At 47.9% G+C, this 21,999-nt stretch overlaps 1 protein-coding gene across 1 annotated transcript in view; it reads right to left on the bottom strand.

Annotated features, from left to right (window-relative positions):
* The window catches only part of CYTL1 (cytokine like 1), a 33,091-nt gene extending 16,310 nt beyond the window's left edge, over positions 1-16,781 (bottom strand). Inside the window, 3 exon segments of the mRNA XM_075849072.1 lie at positions 16,435-16,479; positions 16,568-16,732; positions 16,734-16,781. Of these exon segments, the coding sequence (XP_075705187.1) occupies positions 16,435-16,479; positions 16,568-16,732; positions 16,734-16,781 (258 nt within the window).
* Between the last annotated feature and the right edge of the window lie 5,218 nt (positions 16,782-21,999).

The following is a 21,999-nucleotide window of genomic DNA, read 5'->3' as shown; positions in this document are numbered from 1 at the left end:
GTGACTGTCATATATGTCAGCGGGTGGAGCTAAATATTTAGAAAATATGGAGAAAATACAAAATAACTTGAAATCGATGCAAAAACAGTAAAGCAAAGTATTTACAAAGTTGCTTGACGTTTTATTTTACATTTCAACTGTGAAGCTTTATTAAAAGGTGGAATTTTGCTTTAACCCCTTTCCGCATTTTGATATAACTGTACGTTCATTTTAGCGGTGCCTTCTCATAAATAGGCGTACAGTTACGTCCATTGGATGGTGTAGCCACAAGAACTGTGCCTGCACCATCTTAAACGGGTATCGGCCAAAATATACAACCGACACCCCACTGCAGCTGCCAAAATCGGTTACCTCCGATCTTGGGCGTTTAACCTGTTAGATGCCATGGTCAATAGTGGCCGTGGAATTTACGTGGGGTGCCGATCGGTTGCTATGGCAGCTGGGGGTCTAGCAAAGGTCCCCAGGCCTGCCGTCGCTACATGCCTATTAGGCCGTGCTGAAGCAACGGCTTAATAGATTGCCCGTCAATTGGTTACTGAATGGGGTTAATGCTTTGGTAACCTAAATATACCAAAGAAGTAAAAAAGCGATCAAAGAATCACAATGGGAAATCCCTTAGTGTGACTAAAAATGTAATTAAATAACGTGTAATAACGTTAATTTAAAAAAAGATTTCACATAAGAAAATAAATGTAAAAAATAAAAAGAAAAAAAAGGGATATTTTTTTTTTGCAAAAATGTACGCTAAAACAAATATACACTACCGTTCAAAAGTTTAGGGTCACTTAGAAATTTCCTTATTTTTGCAAGAAAAGCACTGTTTTTTTCAATGAAGATAACATTAAATTAATCAGAAATACACTCTATACATTGTTAATGTGCTAAATGATTATTCTAGCTGCAAACGTCTTTAATGCAATATCTACATAGGTGTATAGAGGCCCATTTCCAGCAACCATCACTCCAGTGTTCTAATGGTACATTGTGTTTGCTAACGGTGTTAGAAGGCTAATGGATGTGTAATGACAGGGATAGGGAAACAGACAAGTGAGCCCTAATCTACCCGCCACTCAGTCCCTGCCTACTTGCAACGACCCGCCCTAGGCGACGGGGTACAACTGGGCGACGGTCCCTACACTCAGTAAGTGCACGACAGACAACCAGACAAGGAACACAGAACAAAGGGAAAAAGGGGCAGTTGCCCACGGCAACACCGTGAGCAACAAGAGTAGTAAACGAGCCGGGTCAAACCAGGAGAGTACGAGGTGCCAAACGCAGAGCAGGAGAGTAGTGAACAAGCTGAGTCAAACCAGGAGTGTACGAGGTACCAAACGCAGAGCAGAAGAGTAGTCAGTAAGCCAGGGTCAATACGAAGCAGGGACAAGTAGTTCAAGAAGCTGCAGCAGGGCCAGGAAACCAACAGAGAAGAATCACAAGCAAGGAGGAACAGGAAAGGCAGGTATAAATAGACAGAGGGCGGGAGCTAGCTCCGTCTGGCCAGGCTGTGATAGGCTCTCCCACTCCTAAGCCTGCCATCCTGAGTGGTGGAAGATGGAGTCAGTCTCACAGACATAGAAGCAGGTGCAGACTGATTACCTTTGGGCGTGGAAACAGAAGCTGTGCCTGGCAGATACTTAACAGTACCCCCCCTTTTATGAGGGGCCACCGGACCCTTTCTAGATGGACCTGGTTTATTGGGGAAACGAAGGTGGAACCTCCTGACCAATACCCCAGCGTGAACATCCCGGGCGGGTACCCAAGTCCTCTCCTCAGGCCCGTATCCTCTCCAATGGACCAGGTACTGGAGGGAGCCTTGGACCATCTTGCTGTCCACAATCTTGGCCACCTCGAATTCTACCCCCTCAGGGGTGAGAACGGGGACAGGAGGTTTCCTCGAGGGAGCCAAGGACGGGGAGCAGCGTTTAAGGAGGGAGTATTTAATGACAGGGATAGGGAAACAGACAAGTGAGCCCTAATCTACCCGCCTCTCAGTCCCTGCCTACTTGCAATGACCCGCCCTAGGCGACGGGGTACAACTGGGCGACGGTCCCTACACTCAGTAAGTGCACGACAGTCAACCAGACAAGGAACACAGAACAAAGGGAAAACGGGGCAGTTGCCCACGGCAACACCGTGAGCAACAAGAGTAGTAAACGAGCCGAGTCAAACCAGGAGAGTACGAGGTGCCAAACGCAGAGCAGGAGAGTAGTGAACAAGCTGAGTCAAACCAGGAGTGTACGAGGTACCAAACGCAGAGCAGAAGAGTAGTCAGTAAGCCAGAGTCAATACGAAGCAGGGACAAGTAGTTCAAGAAGCTGCAGCAGGGCCAGGAAACCAACAGAGAAGAATCACAAGCAAGAAGGAACAGGAAAGGCAGGTATAAATAGACAGAGGGCGGGAGCTAGCTCAGTCTGGCCAGGCTGTGATAGGCTCTCCCACTCCTAAGCCTGCCATCCTGAGTGGTGGAAGATGGAGTCAGTCTCACAGACATAGAAGCAGGTGCAGACTGATTACCTATGGGCGTGGAAACAGAAGCTGTGCCTGGCAGATCCTTAACAGGATGATTAGAAAACACTTGAAAACCCTTGTGCAATTATGTTAGCACCGCTGTAAACAGTTTTGCTTTTTAGAGGAGCTATAAAACTGACCTTCCTTTGACCTAGTTGAGAATCTGGAGCATTACATTTGTGGGTTCGATTAAACTCTCAAAATCGCTAGAAAAAGAGAACTTTCATGTGAAACTCGACAGTCTATTCTTGTTCTTAGAAATTAAGGCTATTCTATGCGAGAAATTTGCAAGAAACTGAAGATTTCCTACAACTGTGTGTACTACTCCCTTCATAGGACAGCACAAACAGGCTGTAACCAGAGTAGAAAGAGAAGTGGGAGGCTCCGCTGCACAACTGAGCAACAAGACAAGTACATTAGAGTCTCTAGTTTGAGAAATAGATGCCTCACAGGTCCTCAACTGGCAGCTTCATGAAATAGTACCCGCAAAACGCCAGTGTCAACGTCTACAGTGAAGAGGCGACTCCGGGATGCTGGCATTCAGGGCAGAGTGGCAAAGAAAATGCCATATCTGAGACTGGCTAATAAAAGGAAAAGATTAATATGGGCAAAAGCACACAGACATTGGACAGAGGAAGATTGGAAAAACGTGTTATGGACAGACGAATCGAAGTTTGAGGTGTTTGGATCACACAGAAGAACATTTGTGAGACGCAGAACAACTGAAAAGATGCTGGAAGAGTGCCTGACGCCATCTGTCAAGCATGGTGGAGGTAATGTGATGGTCTGGGGTTGCTTTGGTGCTGGTTAGAGATGAGCGAACTTATGAAAAGTTCGGTTCGGCTGATTCGCCGAATTTCACGGAAAAGTTCGATTCGGACCGAACTAGTTCTGACCGAACCTGTAATTCAAGAAAGCCCCTAAAAATCGTGTATAACACTGTTTAAAAGCCCTAGAAGCCCTGTATAACACTCTTAGGTCACCCATAAGTGTATCCAAGTACTTTTGAGCTGTCTTTAAGGCAAAGTTAATGTCAAAGTTACGCCAACATGTATGGCTATAGGAAAACGGATGGGACACGGTGATAACTAACAGAAAACACTGCACTTGTGCATGTTGTATGCTTAATGCATTGTTAAAAAAGGTACAAAAATTAACCATTTTTGGAGGCAGATGCCTGCCAGGGTTCATACATATAAGGTGGTAAAAGAAGAAGCAATGGCTTTTGACAAGCCCTCAAAAAATTTACCCTTTATGGTGGCAGATGCCTGCCGGGGTTCATCCATACATGGATGTAAAAGCAACAAGCAATGGCTTTTCACAAGCCCCTCCAAAAATTTACCCTTTTTATTGGCAGATGCCTGCCGGGGTTCATCCATACATGGATGTAAAAGCAACAAGCAATGGCTTTTCAGAAGCCTGCAAGGCCTGCTTGTAGCAGACGGCATTGGAGGTATATTGGTGGTAGTAGAGGTAGCCAACGGACAGCACGGGTGGTGGTGGTGGTAGTAGTAGTAGTAGCAGCAGCACATTAAAAGAGACTGGACAGTCACAGGACAAAGCCCTGTGGTGGGGCAGGCCTCAGGCCTGCTTGGAGCAGACGGCAGTGGAGGTGTATTGGTGGTAGTAGAGGTAGCCAACGGACAGCACGGGTGGTGGTAGTAGTAGTAGTAGTAGTAGTAGTAGCAGCAGCACATTAAAAGACACTGGACAGTGACAGGACAAAGCCCTGTGGTGGGGCAGGCCTGCTTGTAGCAGACGGCAGTGGAGGTGTATTGGTGGTAGTAGAGGTAGCCATCGAACAGCAAGGGTGGTGGTAGTAGTAGTAGCAGCACATTAAAAGAGACTGGACAGTCACAGGACAAAGCCCTGTGGTGGGGCTGGCCTCAGGCCTGCTTGTAGCAGACGGCAGTGGAGGTGTATTGGTGGTAGTAGAGGTAGGCAACGGACAGCACGGGTGGTGGTAGTAGTAGTAGTAGCAGAACATTAACAGACTGGACAGTCACAGACAAAGCCCTGTGGTGGGGCAGGCCTCGGGCCTGCTTGTAGCAGACGGCACTGGAGGTGTATTGGTGGTAGTAGAGGTAGCCAACGGCAGCAAGGGTGGTGGTGGTAGTAGTAGCACATTAACAGACTGGACAGTCACAGGACAAAGCCCTGTGGTGGGGCAGGCCTGCTTGTAGCAGACGGCATTAGAGGTGTATTGGTGGTAGTAGAGGTAGCCAACGGACAGCAAGGGTGGTGGTGGTAGTAGTAGTAGCAGCACATTAACAGACTGGACAGTCACAGGACAAAGCCCGGTGGTGGGGCTGGCCTAAGGCCTGCTTGTAGCAGACGGCAGTGGAGGTGTATTGGTGGTAGTAGAGGTAGGCAACGGACAGCACGGGTGGTGGTGGTAGTAGTAGTATTAGTAGCAGCACATTAACAGACTGGACAGTCACAGACAAAGCCCTGTGGTGGGGCAGGCCTCAGGCCTGCTTGTAGCAGACGGCACTGGAGGTGTATTGGTGGTAGTAGAGGTAGCCAATGGACAGCAAGGGTGGTGGTGGTAGTAGTAGTAGCAGCACATTAAAACAGACTGGACAGTCACAGGACAAAGCCCTGTGGTGGGGCTGGCCTCAGGCCTGCTTGTAGCAGACGGCAGTGGAGGTGTATTGGTGGTAGTAGAGGTAGGCAACGGACAGCACGGGTGGTGGTAGTAGTAGCAGCACATTAACAGACTGGACAGTCACTAACAAAGGCCTGTGGTGGGGCAGGCCTCAGGCCTGCTTGTAGCAGACGGCAGTGGAGGTGTATTGGTGGTAGTAGAGGTAGCCAACGGACAGCAAGGGTGGTAGTAGTAGTAGTAGCAGCACATTAACAGACTGGACAGTCACAGGACAAAGCCCTGTGGTGGGGCAGGCGTGCTTGTAGCAGACGGCACTGGAGGTGTATTGGTGGTAGTAGAGGTAGCCAACTGACAGCAAGGGTGGTGGTGGTGGTAGTAGTAGCAGCATATTAACAGACTGGACAGTCACAGGACAAAGCCCTGTGGTGGGGCAGGCCTGCTTGTAGCAGACGGCACTGGGGGTGGATTGGTGGTAGAAGTAGTAGCAGCAACAACAGCGGCACATTAAAAAAAGAGTGGACAGGACAGAATCCCGTAGTAGCAGGCGGCAGTAGCAGGCGGCAGCGGCAGCAGCAATGTCAGATCTAATCAGTGGCATCAGGCACAGGTGTTTTAAAATCCTCACCGATCCACGCTTGATTCATTTTCAGAAACGTGAGATTTTCCAAGCTGTTGGCGGACAATCTTGTTCGCTTAGGGGTGACGAAGCCCCCTGCCGCGCTGAATACCCTCTCTGACGCTACACTGGAGGGTGGAGAAGACAGTACACCCATGGCAAACTGGGCCAGTTCTGGCCAATGGTCCAATCTGCTGACCCAGAAGTCCATGGGGTCTGGGATCAGGATTTCTGACGGAGAAAGGGCACAGTCCAGGTACGAGTGAACCTGGTTGGTTAGGTGCTGGTGATGGTGAACATCCCTTTGGTGACTACGATGTGTGTCAGGTCGGGGTATTGGATGTAAAAATGTTGTCATCATATTTTCCAAAACTGAATTGGCTGCTGCTGCTGCCGCTGCTGCCGCCTATTGCAGAGGGAGCTCTGCCAAAGGCGGTGGAACGATGAGACAGTGGGGAGCGGAGAGTGGCCCCCCGGTCAGACATGCTTGCAGCAGGTGTTTGCCGTTTGAAAGCTGTGACAAGCTGGCTGCATAGCTTCTCTCGATAATAAGCAAATTTTGCCTCCCTCTCGGAAGGCGCAAAAAACTCCCCCATTCTGGCTTTATACCGAGGGTCTAAAAGTGTGGTTATCCAGTACTCATCTCTTTGCTCCATGCTAACAATACGACAGTCAGCACGCAAGTAACGAAGCATACAGCTCGCCATCCTGGCCAGCATTTCACAGGGCCCGGTTGGTTCCATCTCCGCCCCATACTGCCATGGTTGTCCATCATCAAGGTCGTCGTCAGATTCGTCATCAATATCACTGCTGTCATGTTGTGTGGCTGCCTCAGGAAATCATTCACAGCTTACCGCTGTTCGTACAGATGGTCCAACATGTGCAGGGTGGAATTTCAGCGCAAATCAGGCTGTGTTCTGGGAGATTGTTTTGACACTGCAAGTCCAGGAGGGCGTGCTTAAATGCATACGAACGTCTAAAGCGGATGCAAACCCTCCTGGACATGGCCAGCACACCCTTCAAACCAACATATGACTTTAAGAAGCGTGTTATGACCAGATTGATCACATGTGCCATGCAAGGAGCATGTGTCAGGTGACCTAGACGCAATGCAGCCACAACGTTCTTCCCGTTATCAGACACAACATTGCCCAGTGTGAGTTTCAGAGGAGACAGCCAGCGTGCGATTTCCTCCTTGATGCACAGCAGCAGCTCCTGCCCTGTGTGGCTTTTCTCGCCCAGGCTCAGCAGGTGTAAGGCAGCGTTGTGGCGCTTCACCTTGCACCTATGAAAAGAGGAGGGAGGAGGAGTGGAAGACACGCTGTGTCCTATCGGGGACGGGAAGACCTCCATTGAGGAGGGCAAGGAGGAGGAGAAGGAGTAGGAGGAGGAGGATGGTAGGTGCCTGGTGTACGGAGTTGAACCAGAAAGATACAAGCGTGGAGGTGGTAATGCCTGGCATTGCTGCGGTGGTGCATCGGACTGCAAAATATTGACCCAGTGGGCCGTGAAAGACATGTACTGTCCCTGCCCATAGTTGCTGCTCCACGTTTCGACGGTGGCATGTACCCTGCTGCACACGGATAATTGCAAGGACTGGCACACCATTTTCCTCCACGTGCTTGTGCAAGGCAGGGACAGCTGTTTTGGAGAAGTAATGTCGGCTAGGTATTCGCCACCTAGGCTGAGCGCACGCCATCAATTGCTTGAAGCCGGCGGAGTCGACCAGGTGGTACGGCAGCGACTGCACCACCAACAACTTAGCCAGGTGTGAATTAAGACGCACGACAAGTGGATGACTGGGTATATATTGTTGCTTATTGGACAACGATTCCGTAACGGATAACTGACGGGACGTAGGAGGAGCACTAGATGACAGTGATAATGATGATGACAACGACATGGTGGATAAGGCCTGGCTACTACTTAGATGATAGGGACTTGGAGCAGCAGCAGCGGCAGAGGGGTCTTCATTAGATGTACATGATGATGGTGGGGCATGTCGATTGTCCCACATGGCCTTGTGATGCCGCTCCATGTGTTTACGTAGAGCGGTAGTTCCTACATTGCTGCCCTGCCCACGCCTTACTTTCTGCTTGCAGATACGGCACTGTGCCATGTTTTCGTCCTCTGGGAAGGTACAGAAAAATTGCCACACGGCAGAGTACCGTAAAGAGGTAGTACCACGTCCACCACCCCCACCACCACCACCACCACCCGAGCTCGCCCCTTGTCTGGCAGGCTTTTTTCGGGAGCCTACACCAGTAGCAGCAGTGTCGCCGTCACCGGCTCCTGAGCTGACCCTACCGCTGCAACGTTTTGCAGATTGACTTCTGCCCCTACCTCGGCTTGGCTGTTTATCACTGCCAGTGCCGCCACTACTACCCTCCTCCTCAGACACCGTCATCACCTCGTCACGTGGTTCCCACGTCCTGTCTAAAACAACATCATCATAGCCCTCCTCATCATCCCCGCCACTTCTGTCACTGTGTTGTGAATGTGATGTGACATCATGGCGGGCTCCATGCCCCCCCTCATTACTGCGTCTGCCACCACGGCTACCACCAACACCCCCACTACCACAGCTATGCGTCTCGGACACCGCTTCCACCTCCACCACCGCCGCAACACACTCCGTTGGCTGACTCGCGGAAAACAAATCATCATCACTATGTTGTTCAGTAATATCTTCCTTCGCACCCGAGGAGATGTCTCTTAGGACTCTCAGGAAAGATGGCTTCCCGCTAGGAAGGGGGAGTGAAGACATAGATGATCAATAGAAGGAATGCCTGCAAGCAAACAGAACCCTTTTTCCTGACCACCCAAATTATTAATAGAAAATAAGTATAAATTTTCAAATGGCCGCTGAAAATGCTGAAAAGGCCACACTTAGGTAAGTAAGGCAATAGATTCGGCTAAGGCAGGTATTAAAAACAACAATTAGAGCCCCCCCGACATGTTTCGCTAAATAGTAGCTTCCTTGTACCCCTGAGGACGCTACTAGTTAGCGAAACATGTCGGGGGGGCTCTAATTGTTGCTATCAGTGTGTGAAGAGTGGGAGAAGAGGGTTGCATTGACAATCCAACACAATAGGCAGCACTTTGAACACATTTTATAAGGCAACACCCAGCTTGAAAAGTTTCCCCCCTCCCATATACTGATGTGCCACAAACAGGAAGTTAATATCACCAACCATTCCCATTTTATTTAGGTGTATCCATATAAATGGCCCACCCTGTATACATATTTGGTACCAGTATAATTGTAGCAACCCATAGAATAAAGGTAACATGTTATTTATCCTGCACGGTAAATGGCGCAAAATTTATAAGGTAAAATATAATGGCGTATTTTTCCATTCCTCCCAGACAGACATAATAAAAGTTCATCAATAATGCTCAGTTCACACCTCGTTTTGCGCACATGTTTGTGGTATTCCATGACATATACGTTTTTAAAGTTACAAAAACGTATGCATTTGTAACATTCGTGCACGTTTTTTGTAGTACACGTCGTATAAGTTTTTATATATTTGTGTCTGTTCTTCTAAAAACGTACACGTTTTTTGGGTTCCTTAGCTAAATCAAACCTTGTAAAGTCAAGATTTCCCATATAAGGTTACAAAAATGTATATGTTTTATGTATGCAAACATAGGGTTTAATATTGTATTAAATATTCACTGCAACTGGACGTGTACTGGCCCTTTAAGGCCGCGCACATGTGGGCCCGCCCACCCTGCGGGAGACAGTCACTGAACCAGGAAGTGAGTGCCGGCGTCTCTCAGGAGGGAGATGCCGCAGAGAACTCACACGTCCATGGCCGCAGTGAGTAATTCAGAACGACGGTCCAAGGCCATAGATGTTACAGTATCCCCCCTCTTACGCCCCCTCCTTTTAGGGCCAGAGCGGGAGAGAAACTTCTTCATGAGGACAGGGGCACCGATGTCCTCCTCTGGCTCCCAAGACCTCTCTTCTGGAGCAAATCCTATCCAATGCACCAAACAAAACGTCCTTCCTCTCACTTTCTTGGTAGCCAGGATCTCCCTTACTTCGAAAGTCCCTGACGAGCCACCAGGTGCCACTACGGAACTTGGAGTCCTGGAGTAGCGTTTCAGGACCACGGGCTTCAGCAGGGAGACATGGAAGAAGTTAGGGATCTTGAGGGTAGGAGGCAGTCGAAGCTTGTAATATACAGGATTAATTTGCAGCAGAATCTCGAAGGGTCCGAGGAACCAGGAAGCAAATTTGCAAGATGGAACCCTCAGCCGGATATTCCTGGAAGACAGCCAGACCTTTGTACCTGGAAGAAATTGGGGAGGTTCTCGTCTTCTAGTGTCTGCCTTTCTCTTCATGCGGTCCACCGCCAGCAGAATAGAAGATCTGATCTGTTGCCATATCTGCAGAAAGTCCCTGAAGGTAGAGTCAGCTGCAGGCACCTGGGAAATAGTAGAGACAGGAAGAGGTATTCGAGGATGTTGGCCGTAGACAAGAAGAACGGACTGGAGGTGGGGGACTCACTAGTATGGTTATTATAGGAGAACTCAGCCCACGGGAGCAGCTGCACCCATTCATCATGCCGCCTGGAGACAAAGTGCCGCAGATAGTTCTCAATAATCTGATTAACCCTTTCGACTTGCCAATTGGACTGAGGATGATAGGCCGAGGAGAAGTCCAACTTTACACCGAGGAGACCGCAGAGTGCTCTGCAGAACTTCAAGGTGAACTGGACCCCTCGATCCGAGACAATATACAGAGGCAAGCTGTGCAGACGGAAGATGTGTTGAAAGAAGAGATCAGCCAGTCGAGCAGCAGAAGGCAGGCCAGTCAGAGGAACAAAATGAGCCATTTTAGAAAATCGATCCACCACTACCCAGACCATACTGCACCCAGCAAAGAGGGGCAGAACTCTGACAAAGTCCATTGCAATATGTCGCCAGGGGGAATCAGGCACAGGCAGTGGCGGAAGTAGACCAGCTGGTCTGGAGTGGGCAACTTTATTTGCTGAGCATAACGCACAGGAGGAGACAAAGTCTGTGATGTCTTTGGGCAGCGTGGGCCACCAGAACTGACGTGCAATTAGGGCCCGGGTCTTACGGGCACCCGCATGACCTGCCAGCTTGGAACTGTGACCCCAGCGAAGGATTCTTCCTTTGTCTGCCAGACGTACAAAAGTCCCTCCCGGAGGAATATCTCTAACTAGCAGAGGGTTGACAGAGAAGATGCAAGAAGGATCAATAATATTCTGTGGGGACTCCACAGTGTCCTCTGTCTTAAATGACCTAGACAAGGCATCGGACCTCACATTCTTGTCGGCAGGTCGGTAGTGGAGCTCAAACTGGAACCAAGCAAAGAACAGCAACCACCTGGCTTGACGAGGATTCAGACGTTGGGCCGTCTGAACATAGCTCTGGTTCTTGTGGTCCATGAAGACCAGGATTGGATGAGCTGTGCCTTCCAATAAGTGTCTCCATTCTTGCAGAGCCAGCTTGATGGCCAGTAACTCCTAATCCCCAATTGAGTAGTTGCGCTCTGCGGGAGAAAAAACCTTGGAGTAGTAGCTTGCCTTTTGAACCTCTCTGGAACAAAAGTGTGCCAGCCCCAACAGAGGAGGCATCCACCTCCAACGAAAACTGCAGGAATACATCAGGATGATGAAGGATAGAGGCTGATGTGAAGGCTTTTTTTAAGGTTTTGAACGCTGCTTCCGCTTCTGGAGTCCACTGCTTGGCATTCATGCCCTTTTTGGTGAGAGTAGAGATGGGAGCTGTCAAAAAAGAGAAGTTGGAAATGAACAGCTGGTAGAAGTTGGCGAATCCCAGGAAGCATTGTATGGCACTTAAGCCTTGAGGGTGTGGTCATTGCAGGACAGCCTTTACCTTCGCAGGGTCCATCTTGAGGCCCTGATCAGAGATGATATAGCCCAAGAAGGGTAGAGACTTTCTTTCAAACACGCACTTCTCCAGCTTGGCATAAAGATGATTCTCCCTTAAACAAAGCAAAACCTGGCGAACATGTCTCTGATGAGTCACTGGATCTGGGGAAAAAAATCAAAATGTCATCGAGATACACCACAACACAGACATAGAGGAGATCACGAAAATGTCAATGACAAATTCTTGATACACCGCGGGGGTGTTACACAGACCGAAGGGCATAACCAGGTATTCATAGTGCCCATCACGAGTATTAAATGCAGTTTTCCAATCGTCGCCCTGACTAATCAGTATTAGATTGTAGGCCCCACGTAGGTCCAGTTTAGAAAAAAGTGTTGCCCCCTGTATGCGATCAAACAGTTCCGAGATCAAAGGCAATGGGTATCTGTTCTTTACCGTGATCTGGTTGAGGCCCCGACTCCGTCCAGGGGTTGAGGATTTACGTATGAAGCCCCTCTCAAGATTCTCCTTAATGTAGGTTACATAGACTGGGTCTCCGGTAAGGAGAGAGGGCATACTCTACCGCGAGGGGGGGAGGAATCGGGAATCAAGTTGATAGAACAATCATACGCTCGATGTGGAGGCAACGTCTCTGCTTCCTTCTTGTCGAAGACATCTGCGAACTGAGTAACAAGGAGGAAACCCTGCCAATGACTGATGCGGAGGAGGCTGAAGCGGATGGATATGCCCCAGACAGCGGTTGAGACACTTGGAACCCCACTGGAGAACCTCTCCGGAATTCCAATCCAGGACTGGGGCGCGTAGACGGAGCCAAGGCAAACCCAGCAGCACGGGGTTGACGGCCTTGAGCAGGACAAATAGAGAGATGAGCTCAGAGTGAAGAGCTCCCACTTGAAGCATCAACATCTTGGTCATGGACAAAATTGGATCAGGCAGCGGCAGTCCATCTACCGAGGCAATGGTCAACGTCCTTTCCAGCAGAACAGTAGGCAAATTAAGCAGGTCCACAAGGTCTTGGCAGATGAAATTGGCTGCAGAACCAGAGTCCAGGTAGGCAGAGACCGGATAGGGCCTCTCGCCTGCGACGATGGTCACAGGAATGAACAGCTTGGAGGAGAGTTCTCTATTAAATGCTGTATCGCCCAGGGTTGTCTCCCCAACCAATCCTAGGCGTTGGGGTTTTTTGGCTTCTGGGACACAGACACACGACATGACCAGCGAGACCGCAATATAGGCAGAGTCCAGAGGTGCACCTGCGCTGCTTCTCCTGGACTGACAGTTTATGCCGGTCCACCTACATAGGGACCTCGGGTGGAGCAGTAGAAGAAGGAAAGAGGGGTTGCTGGAAGTTGGGCGCCAGTATAGGAAGCCGTCTCTCTTGTCGATCTTCTTGAGATCTTTCCTTGAGCCTTATATCCACTCGAGTGGCAAGTAGAATCAGGTTGTCCAAGGTAGATGGTAGATCCCGGGCAGCAAGTTCGTCCTTGATCTCGGGTGATAGGCCATGCCAGAAGGACATTACCAATGCCTCGTTGTTCCAGGACAGTTCTCCTGCCAGGGTCCGAAACTGAATGGTGTACTTGCCCACGGAGGCGTCCCCCTGGCGAATGTTGAGCATAGCAGTGGCTGCTGACGAGACTCGTCAAGGCTCCTCGAACACCGTACGGAATAACTGCATGAACCCCTGGAAGTATTGGGTCTCGGGTCCCTGTCGTTCCCAGATTGGGTTCGCCCACGCCAGGGCCCTGCCGGCAAGTAAGGAGGTAATGAAGGCAATCCTCGTTCCATCTGAAGGAAATGCTCTGGCGTGCAGGGGATATGACACTGGTTAAGAAATCCCCTGCACGCGTTTGCGTCTCCATGGAAACGAGGTGGCAGTGGCAGCGAGAACCGAGGATCAGAACCGTAACTGCCAGGAGGTGTAGCAGGAGGTTCAATCGCAGGAACTTGAACAGGAGCAGAGAAGGAAGCAGCTAGCGTCCCAAGCTGCTGCGCCATGGAATCTACTGCCACAAGAAGTTTATACTGTTGTGCTTGCAGGTCCGCCTGCATGGCTTGGGAGGGTGACAGACCTTTGAATTGACCAGCAGGGTCCATGGCTTGAGCGTACTGTCGCGATGCGGGGTGTGGACCCACTGGGCCGTACTGCGTAGCGGAAAGGCAGTGTGCCAACCATGTACAATACAATGTCTATAGTCCGGAAAGGGTACCTGTGGCAATGTAGACAGTAGCGGTGATTCAGGCTTAAGATGAGGCTCCAGCAGCAGGCAGACACCCGGTGGGTGTAACACAGTAGATGCAGCGGAAGACACAACTCGACTTGAACTCTAGACGGCACAGAGGCACAATAGCACAGGATACAGGGTACAGGCAGCAGGAACGGCTAACACTGGGAACTGGAAAACACTAGGAGACCATTTGCAAGACAAACTAAGGTAACACAACAACGCTCAGGCAATGTTCAAGAGGGCAGAGTCCTTTTTATAGTCCAGCAGCATTCTGGGTTGATTGCAGATTCACTGAAACTGGACGCATACTGGCCCTTTAAAGCCGTGCACACGCGGGCGAGCGCGCCCTGCGGGAGACAGTCACTGAGCCAGGAAGTGAGTGCCGGCGTCTCTCAGGAGGGAGATGCCGTCGAGAACTCAAACATCCATGGCCGCGGCCGTCAGAGGGTAAGTCAGAACGACAGTCCGCGGCCATAGACGTTACAATTCATAGGTAACGACTAACATGGCTGTAGTTCCTGTTGTCACTTTTGCCAATATGGCCGGCACCGCAAAACCGTAAAATGCCAATATCTCTGTAAGCAACAAGTATCATTGTCTACTGCTCTGATATGATTTATTAATATATGACCAATTTTACATTGTGGGTTAGAAATTCTCTTGCATTACAGAAAATAATTCCCTGTAGCTACCTGGAAACTGTCAACAAGCTGCTGCTGACAAATCAGCTACTCTTATTACAAAGCTCGATTTTGTAATTGGTGTGCATAATAGCATCCTGTTGTGTCTGAGCTGTGAGTCTCACTACAGCCATAAACATCTTAGGCGGGATTCACACGACCGGGTCCCGCCCGAGCCCGAGTGTCGGCCCGTAAAATCGGCCATTTTGCCCGGCCGGTTTGCATAAAGTTTTGCATCCGTTCCGGGCCGGGCAGATCTGGACAGTGACATCAGTGGCAACTCCTGAAGGGGAATCCCCAGGGGATTCCGCTTCAGGAGTTTCCCCTGATGTCACTGCCCAGATATGGACAGAGACATCAAGCACTCTGTCCAGGAGCGGAATCCCCGAAAACACGGGGATTCCGCTCCTTCAAGGAGCTAAAGTGGGGCTAGCACATAGCAGAGCGGGGAGATACCTCCCTGCTCTGCTATAGTGGCGTCGCTACAGTAGTAGCAGCCGCAGCAGCTGCTAGCGGCGCCATGGAAGGTGTCGCCGGGCCAGGGCGCTTTTAACAAGCAGGGGAAGGGAGCCAGCGCAGTGCTCCCTCCCACCTGCTGTACACCCCGGCCCTGCCACACAGTGTACAGCGTAGCCATTCGTCCGAATGGCATCAACTCCTCCTCCTCACATGCACTCTGCGCTGAGGAGGAGGAGATAGAGCGCAAGCCACGGAAAACCCGGCCATCACTCGGGACACATTCCGGTGATGGCCGTGTATTACCCGGGCCCATAGACTTCTATGGGAGCCGGGCGGCCGGGTACCCGGCCAAAAATAGGGCATGTCCTATTTTTTGACGGCCGGTTTTCCCGGCCGTCAAAAAATCGGTCGTGTGAATAGCCCCATTAGGGGTCTATTATTCCTAATGCAGCCGGGTGCCGGCCGATTTATGAACGGCCGGCACCCGGACGGGAAACCCTGTCGTGTGAATGAGGCCTTAGGCTCTGTTCACATCTGTGTTTGATGTTTTCATTGTACTGCCCAGTCATAAGAAAATAAACGGCACCACCGGATTGTAGCATGATGGAAACAAACTGCACCAGACAGGAACCATTGACTTTGCCAGACAAAATAGTGCGGCACGCTGCGCTATATTGTCTGGCAAAAATAACAGAAACTGCAAAGGAGGCTCGGACGCTTATGTGAACAGAACCTTGGTCCTCCTTTCTTGTCTCTTCATTAACAAACTGATATTGAATATTTAATACTCTTATGTGTTTGCATATTATCAGAGTATTTTAATGTTTATGTAATAATGACTATTGGGTATTCATGTGGTAATTAGCCCAAATATCTTGGTTATTTGGACAATCCAAGAATTGGTATAGTCAGTAGCAGCAAACCTACTTGTTGATGGTTTCCAGGTAGCAACATAAAAGTAAAAAAAAAAAAAGTCAGTGAATGTTTATTATAAATATGATATAATTTACATGTTCTGAACATAGAGCTAATATTATTGATAGGTAAAACAGGTCAAAATAAAAATTTACCACAATGTATGTAATATGCACCACATTTCCTACTCTTCATTATGACAAATACTCTTCTAAAGTTATACACTTTTTAAAGACAATAAAAATAATTGGAAATAAAATAGACATTATATACAGTATTGAAAGACGAAAAGTTTTTTTTCACTAGTCATCTATGTAAAGAGTTTTACTGGAATACATGTAGCAGAGCTGAATTTATCACTAAACATTTATACCTGACTTCAGATTGGTAGGAATAGATTACCAAGGGAAAGTCATAAACAGACACATAATAATATGACAAAGATTAGTGCCAAGTGACAAACTCAGCTCTGCTTCATCTGCATATAATATTTTTAACTAAACAATACAAAATGTCAATACTTACATGTATATCCAGATAGAGTGTGGGTAGAGACTCTTTACACCGCCCCTATTTTAAAGAGCAATAACAAAAGTTATAGTAAAATTGTTGCTGTAGTGCTCCCAACGTGTCTCCCCAAAATCTTCCAGTTACTTACAGCTGGCAAAATCCTCTGTAATTTTTGGAAAGACTCAGTGATTTCCTGGCTTATTGTGACAACTCTTGAATAGCATGTCGGGGGAGTAGAAGAGGTGAAAACGAAGAATATATGAAGTACTAAGAAACTAAGCAAAAGCTTCATTACTGTTTGCAGATTGTCAGCAAAGAGCTGCTAATGGTTCTAGCCGAGGTTTGTAAATCAATGGGCGCATAGTTGGCCGGTCAACACCAATTTATATGAACAGCTGAATCCAGGGGGAAAAAAAACTGCGGGCTTCGAGCCAAGAGGTAGATGAATATTTACATCTCAAGCAATGTCTAACAGAGAACCTCACCGAAAAGCCGAGAGAAGATGAATAACACACAGACCAGAGAAATGATTTCTGTTCAAGAAAATTATATCTCTAGGATTGACCATTTCCGATGTAAGCACAAAAATTTAATTGCTGCAAAATTATATAGTGAAAAAAATAGTGTTTGAGCTTCAGAAGTTTATACAAGATTTCCAATTGTCCAATATTTCACATTTCTGCATGAGGCTGTTTTTTTTTCTCGAGATACACAGTTCCAAATCCCCTGCATTGACATATAGTTAAAGAGTATCTGCACATTCTCAAAACTTTGATATGTACTAGAGACATATGAGAAGTTTTGATCGGTGGGGGTCCGCGTGCTGAGACCCCCATCGTTGCTGAAACAAAGGTGCAGAAGAGCTCAGCTGAGCGTTTTGCACCTTGGTTGTGATCGGCCTGAAGATGGGTTCATAAATTTTTTTGGAGAGCTCACACAGACTTATGTAATTCAATGGGGCTATGCAGACATGCGTTGTTTTTTACGCAGCGTTTGTTCGCTGCGTGAAACTTACTGAAGGTCCTATTTTTGTGCGTTTTTGCGCACCACACTGCCCATTGAAGTCATCCGTGTGATGTCCGTGATACACGAGCCAGTTGCTAAAGAAATGATGCAGAAAAAAGCAAACACCTCCTTCAGTTTTTTTTTTTTTTGCAGACGTAGAAAATGCATGACGTACGGACGTAAAAAAAAAAAAGCAGGCGCGCACTGTACACGGATGCCACACGGAACTGGAACGCAAGAAAAACGCAAGTGCAAAATGGACAATTTCGTGTGAATCTAGCCTTAAGTCGTAGGTAACTTTTTAGTAGATTTTCGGAATAAGGTGTCATGTGTGTACATGAGGAATAACACTATTTCTGGCCATTATATGACTTGTATGCCGCATTATTTAGCAGTTTTCCCCTCTGCAGGCTTTATCTCTAAGGGTATGTTCACACACACTAATTACGGACGTAAGTCGGGCGTATTAACCCCCGAATTACGTCCGAAATTACGGCTTGAATGCGTTGACAAACATCTGCCCATTGAAAGCAATGGGCTGACGTTTGTCTGTTCACACGAGGCGTATATTTACGTGCCGCTGTCAAAATACGGTGCGTAAATAGACGCCCGCGTCAAAGAAGTGACCTGTCACTTCTTGGGGCATAATTGGAGCCGTTATTCATTGACTCCAATGAAAAGCAGCGCCAATTACGTCCGTAATGGACGCGGCGTTCAAGAGCCTGCACATGCCGTTACGGCTGAAATGACGGGGCTGTTTTCTCCTGAAAACAGCCCCGTAATTTCGGCCGTTACGGACGCTGTCGTGTGAGCATACCCTAATTGTCAATTGTCTCAAAGCTAGTGGAATGGCTGGAGCCTAACTGCTATCATGTCTTTATATAGCACACATAGAAGAGGAAAAGCCTGCTCTCCTATCCAGTGGCGGATCATCAATAGGGCGGTTCGGGCGGCCGCCCGAACCGCACATGACCGCACGGGCCCCCTCATGCCCGATGGCGTCGCTAGCACCGGAGGGGGCCCCGGTGCTAGCGGCAGCCACATTCATTTGTATCTGAGTCCTCTGGACTCAGATACAAATGAATATTATAGGCTGCAGGCCACGTTAGGCCTGCAGCCTATAAGGCGCTGGGAAGACTCCCTGTGCAGGCCAGCGTGATGAGGTACTGCAGCACACCGGTCTGTGCATGCGTCTTGTCCAGAGGATTCACATGCGTCCAGCTGGAGCGGCCGCCATGGGTCAAGGTAAGTAATATATATAAATTTTTTTAGGTGGGGGTAGCGCTGTGTATATATTCAAGGAGGGGGGGAGTGCTCTGTTACACTATATACAAGGGGGAGTGCTAGGTGGCCCTATATACAAGGGGGAGGCTAGCTCTGTGTGGGCCTATATACAAGGGGGAGGCTAGCGCTGTGTGGGCCTATATACAAGGGGGAGGGGAGCGCTGTGTGACACTATATACAAAGGGGAAGAGCTGTGTGCGCTATATACAAAGGGGGAGTGCTGTGTGCACTATATAAAAAGGGGGAGCGCTGTGTGCACTATGTACAAAGGGGGAGCGCTGTGTGCACTATATACAAGGGGGAGCTCTATGTGGCCCTATATACAAGGGGAAGCGCTGTGTATTCCTATATACAAGGGGGGCAGTGCTGTGTGACCCTATATACAAGGGGGGAGGGGACTGTGTGGCACTATATACAAAGGGGGGGAGCGCTGTGTGCACCATATACAAGGTGGGAGTGCTATGTGGCCCTATATACAAGGGGGAGCACTGTGTCACACTATATTCAAGGGGGGAGCGCTGTATGACACTATGTACAAAGGGGGAGGGCTGTGTAGCACTATATACAAGGGTGGGCTGTGTGGCGCTATCCACAGCGGTATGTGTGTGGCGCTATTTACAAGAGGGGGAGGGCTGCTTGGCGCTATCTACAGGGGGCTGTGTGTAACGCTCTCTACGGGGGGATGTGTGTGGTGCTAGCTATAGGGGGGGATGTGTGATATATACAGGGGCTGTGTGTGGTACTATGTACAGGGGGCTGTGTGTATGTAGTGTTTTACAGTGAATGGTAGTATTATATACAGGCGCGCAGTGTTTGGTGCTATTATATTTAGGGGCACAGTATGTGGCACCATGATAATATTATTTTGTTTATAGGTGTGGAAATGTTATATACAGGGATGATAGGGGTTATATACAGTGCTGATGGCTGGTATATACAGGGACGATGGGGTTATATTCAGGGATGATGGGGGTTATATACAGGGATAATGGCTGGTATATAAAGGGATGATGGGGTTAGATACATGGATGCTGGCTGCTTCAGCTATCATCCCAGTATATAAACCCCATCATCCCTGTATATAACCCACATCATCCCTGTATATACCAGCCACCATTTCTGTATTAACCAGCCATCATTACTTTATATAACCCCATCATCACTGTATATAACCCCATCATCCATGTATATAACCCCAATCATCCATATATATATAACCCCCATCATCCATGTTTATAATCCCCATTATCCCTGTATATACCAGCTATAATTCCTGTATATACCAGCCATCATCACTGTATATACCAGGCATTTTCACTGTATATAACCCCCATCACCTGTATATATCAGCCTGGTTGGTATATACAGGTATAATGGCTGGTTTATACAGGGATGATGGTTGATATATACAGGGATGATGCGGGTTATATACAGGAATGATGGATAGTCCAGCCATCATCCTTGTGTAAACCCCCATCATCCCTGTTTAAAGCAGTCATTATCCCTGTATATAAACCCTATCATAACTGGATCCTTTGGAGAGGGGTGCTTGCACACTGTCCCCTCACACGCAGGTTTCTTCTCCTGGCGGCGTCAGAAGTGTGCTCTAGCATTCGTGGCAAGCGTGCGGCACGTCTGCTAGCTTGACTAAGAATACAGCATGGCCGCGCGCGCGGTCATTGTGAGAGCGGCGGGAGCGACAGGAGCGGCGGGCCTCACAATATCGGGGGCCACCAGCCCAACTGCCCCCCCGCTAGCTACACTACTGGTTTGCACTAAAGTCACCTCCAAGTGGGGTCGCCTTCTGCTGGATCTTTGGGGCCCATTATTGTGCTCTGTTCTGGGCGCAACGGAGGATCCTCCGTTCTAGTGGGCTAGTCGACCTTGAATTTAGTTGTTTATAACATTTTTGGTGTCTTGTACAGGTAGTAGTAGATGCTGGGTGACAATTAATAATGTTAGCCACTAGCCATTTCCAGCTTTCACCAGACAGACATATTTTAGCCGTAGTTATGTTTCCTATTAAAAAAGCTTTATATGCCATTTATGGTCTGTGAAAATTTTTTATGACAACCAATATGGGCATTAGTGGTTTTAACCTCTGAAAAACCAGCATCTACTAAACCAAAAAATTTCACATGAGTGTAACTCATGGACTTACTGTATATTTCTAGGTATTTTTGTTTTTTTCACTTTAGGGGGGAAATGCCCTTTTAATTTATGACCACACATATATGCATATACATGGCGGATTTCAGAATAGTACGTGTGTTGGCATGTTGTTTGTTAGTTATAATCTCCCAAATTTTCCAGGCAGGACTCCAGTATGGAATTCACTTTCATTAAAAAAAAAAATACAGAAAACCAAAATGTGCTTCTGTCTGACATGCATGAAAGCCTGCATTATGTTATGAGGAAACTCTCTGAGAACCATCATTTTATGTTGAACAAGTAGCACAGAAACAGTGATGCATTATTTTAATCTGAAAGGGCGTTTTGTTTGGAAAGAAATTCCTTGCATACATCTGAAGGCCTAGAACCTACGGCGAGCCGCTATTCCCCGCTCAGAAATACAGTAATTATCCTGCTCTCAGACACTGTATCCCCAAATGAGAAGTACGAAAACATATTATTGTAATAAATAACCCTTAATGAATTCAGGTCACGACTGTTACGGACAACGACAGACAAATATCCTTCTGTTTTTCTGTGGTGACAAGTCTAAAAATAAAATGAATGCTGAGAAAATAGACGTTATGAATGGGTATATCTAGAAGTGTAGGGAACATTCATTTTTATATATTTTTCTTGTCCAAAGGGTAAACCTTATTGAGTACCATATAAAGAAAATACATGATCAAGGCTAGAAGTCAATTATATCATTGTATCTGCAATACATGAAGATACATGGCTGCGGACCAGGTAAAGGGGTAAAGTCTTAGCAAGCATTAATGTATACAATGTAATAGGGACGTCACGATACCAGAATTTGGACCGATACTTTTGTAGTATTGCGATTTTCGATACGAAAACGATACCTTGCCAACAGTAATAAAAAAATAATACGTTCTTCCATTTTGTGATGTGAGGTGCGAGGTGTGATGAATTTTGAATGTGCCTCACATTAATAGTAATTAACCCCATCATGTTTCTCAGTCATAATGAGTTACATGACGGGGTTAATTACTATTAATGTGAGGCACATGGAGGTTACATTCATCACATTTCGTGCCCCACAATAAGTGAAGAAAGCAGTTTTTGTTTTATTTTTTTACAGCGTACACATCATAA

This window comes from Rhinoderma darwinii, chromosome 1 (genome assembly GCF_050947455.1).
Source record: "Rhinoderma darwinii isolate aRhiDar2 chromosome 1, aRhiDar2.hap1, whole genome shotgun sequence".
Classification (NCBI taxonomy): domain Eukaryota; kingdom Metazoa; phylum Chordata; class Amphibia; order Anura; family Rhinodermatidae; genus Rhinoderma; species Rhinoderma darwinii.
The sequence above is the reverse complement of the archived record's forward strand: the minus strand, read 5'-3'. Positions and strand labels throughout refer to the sequence as shown.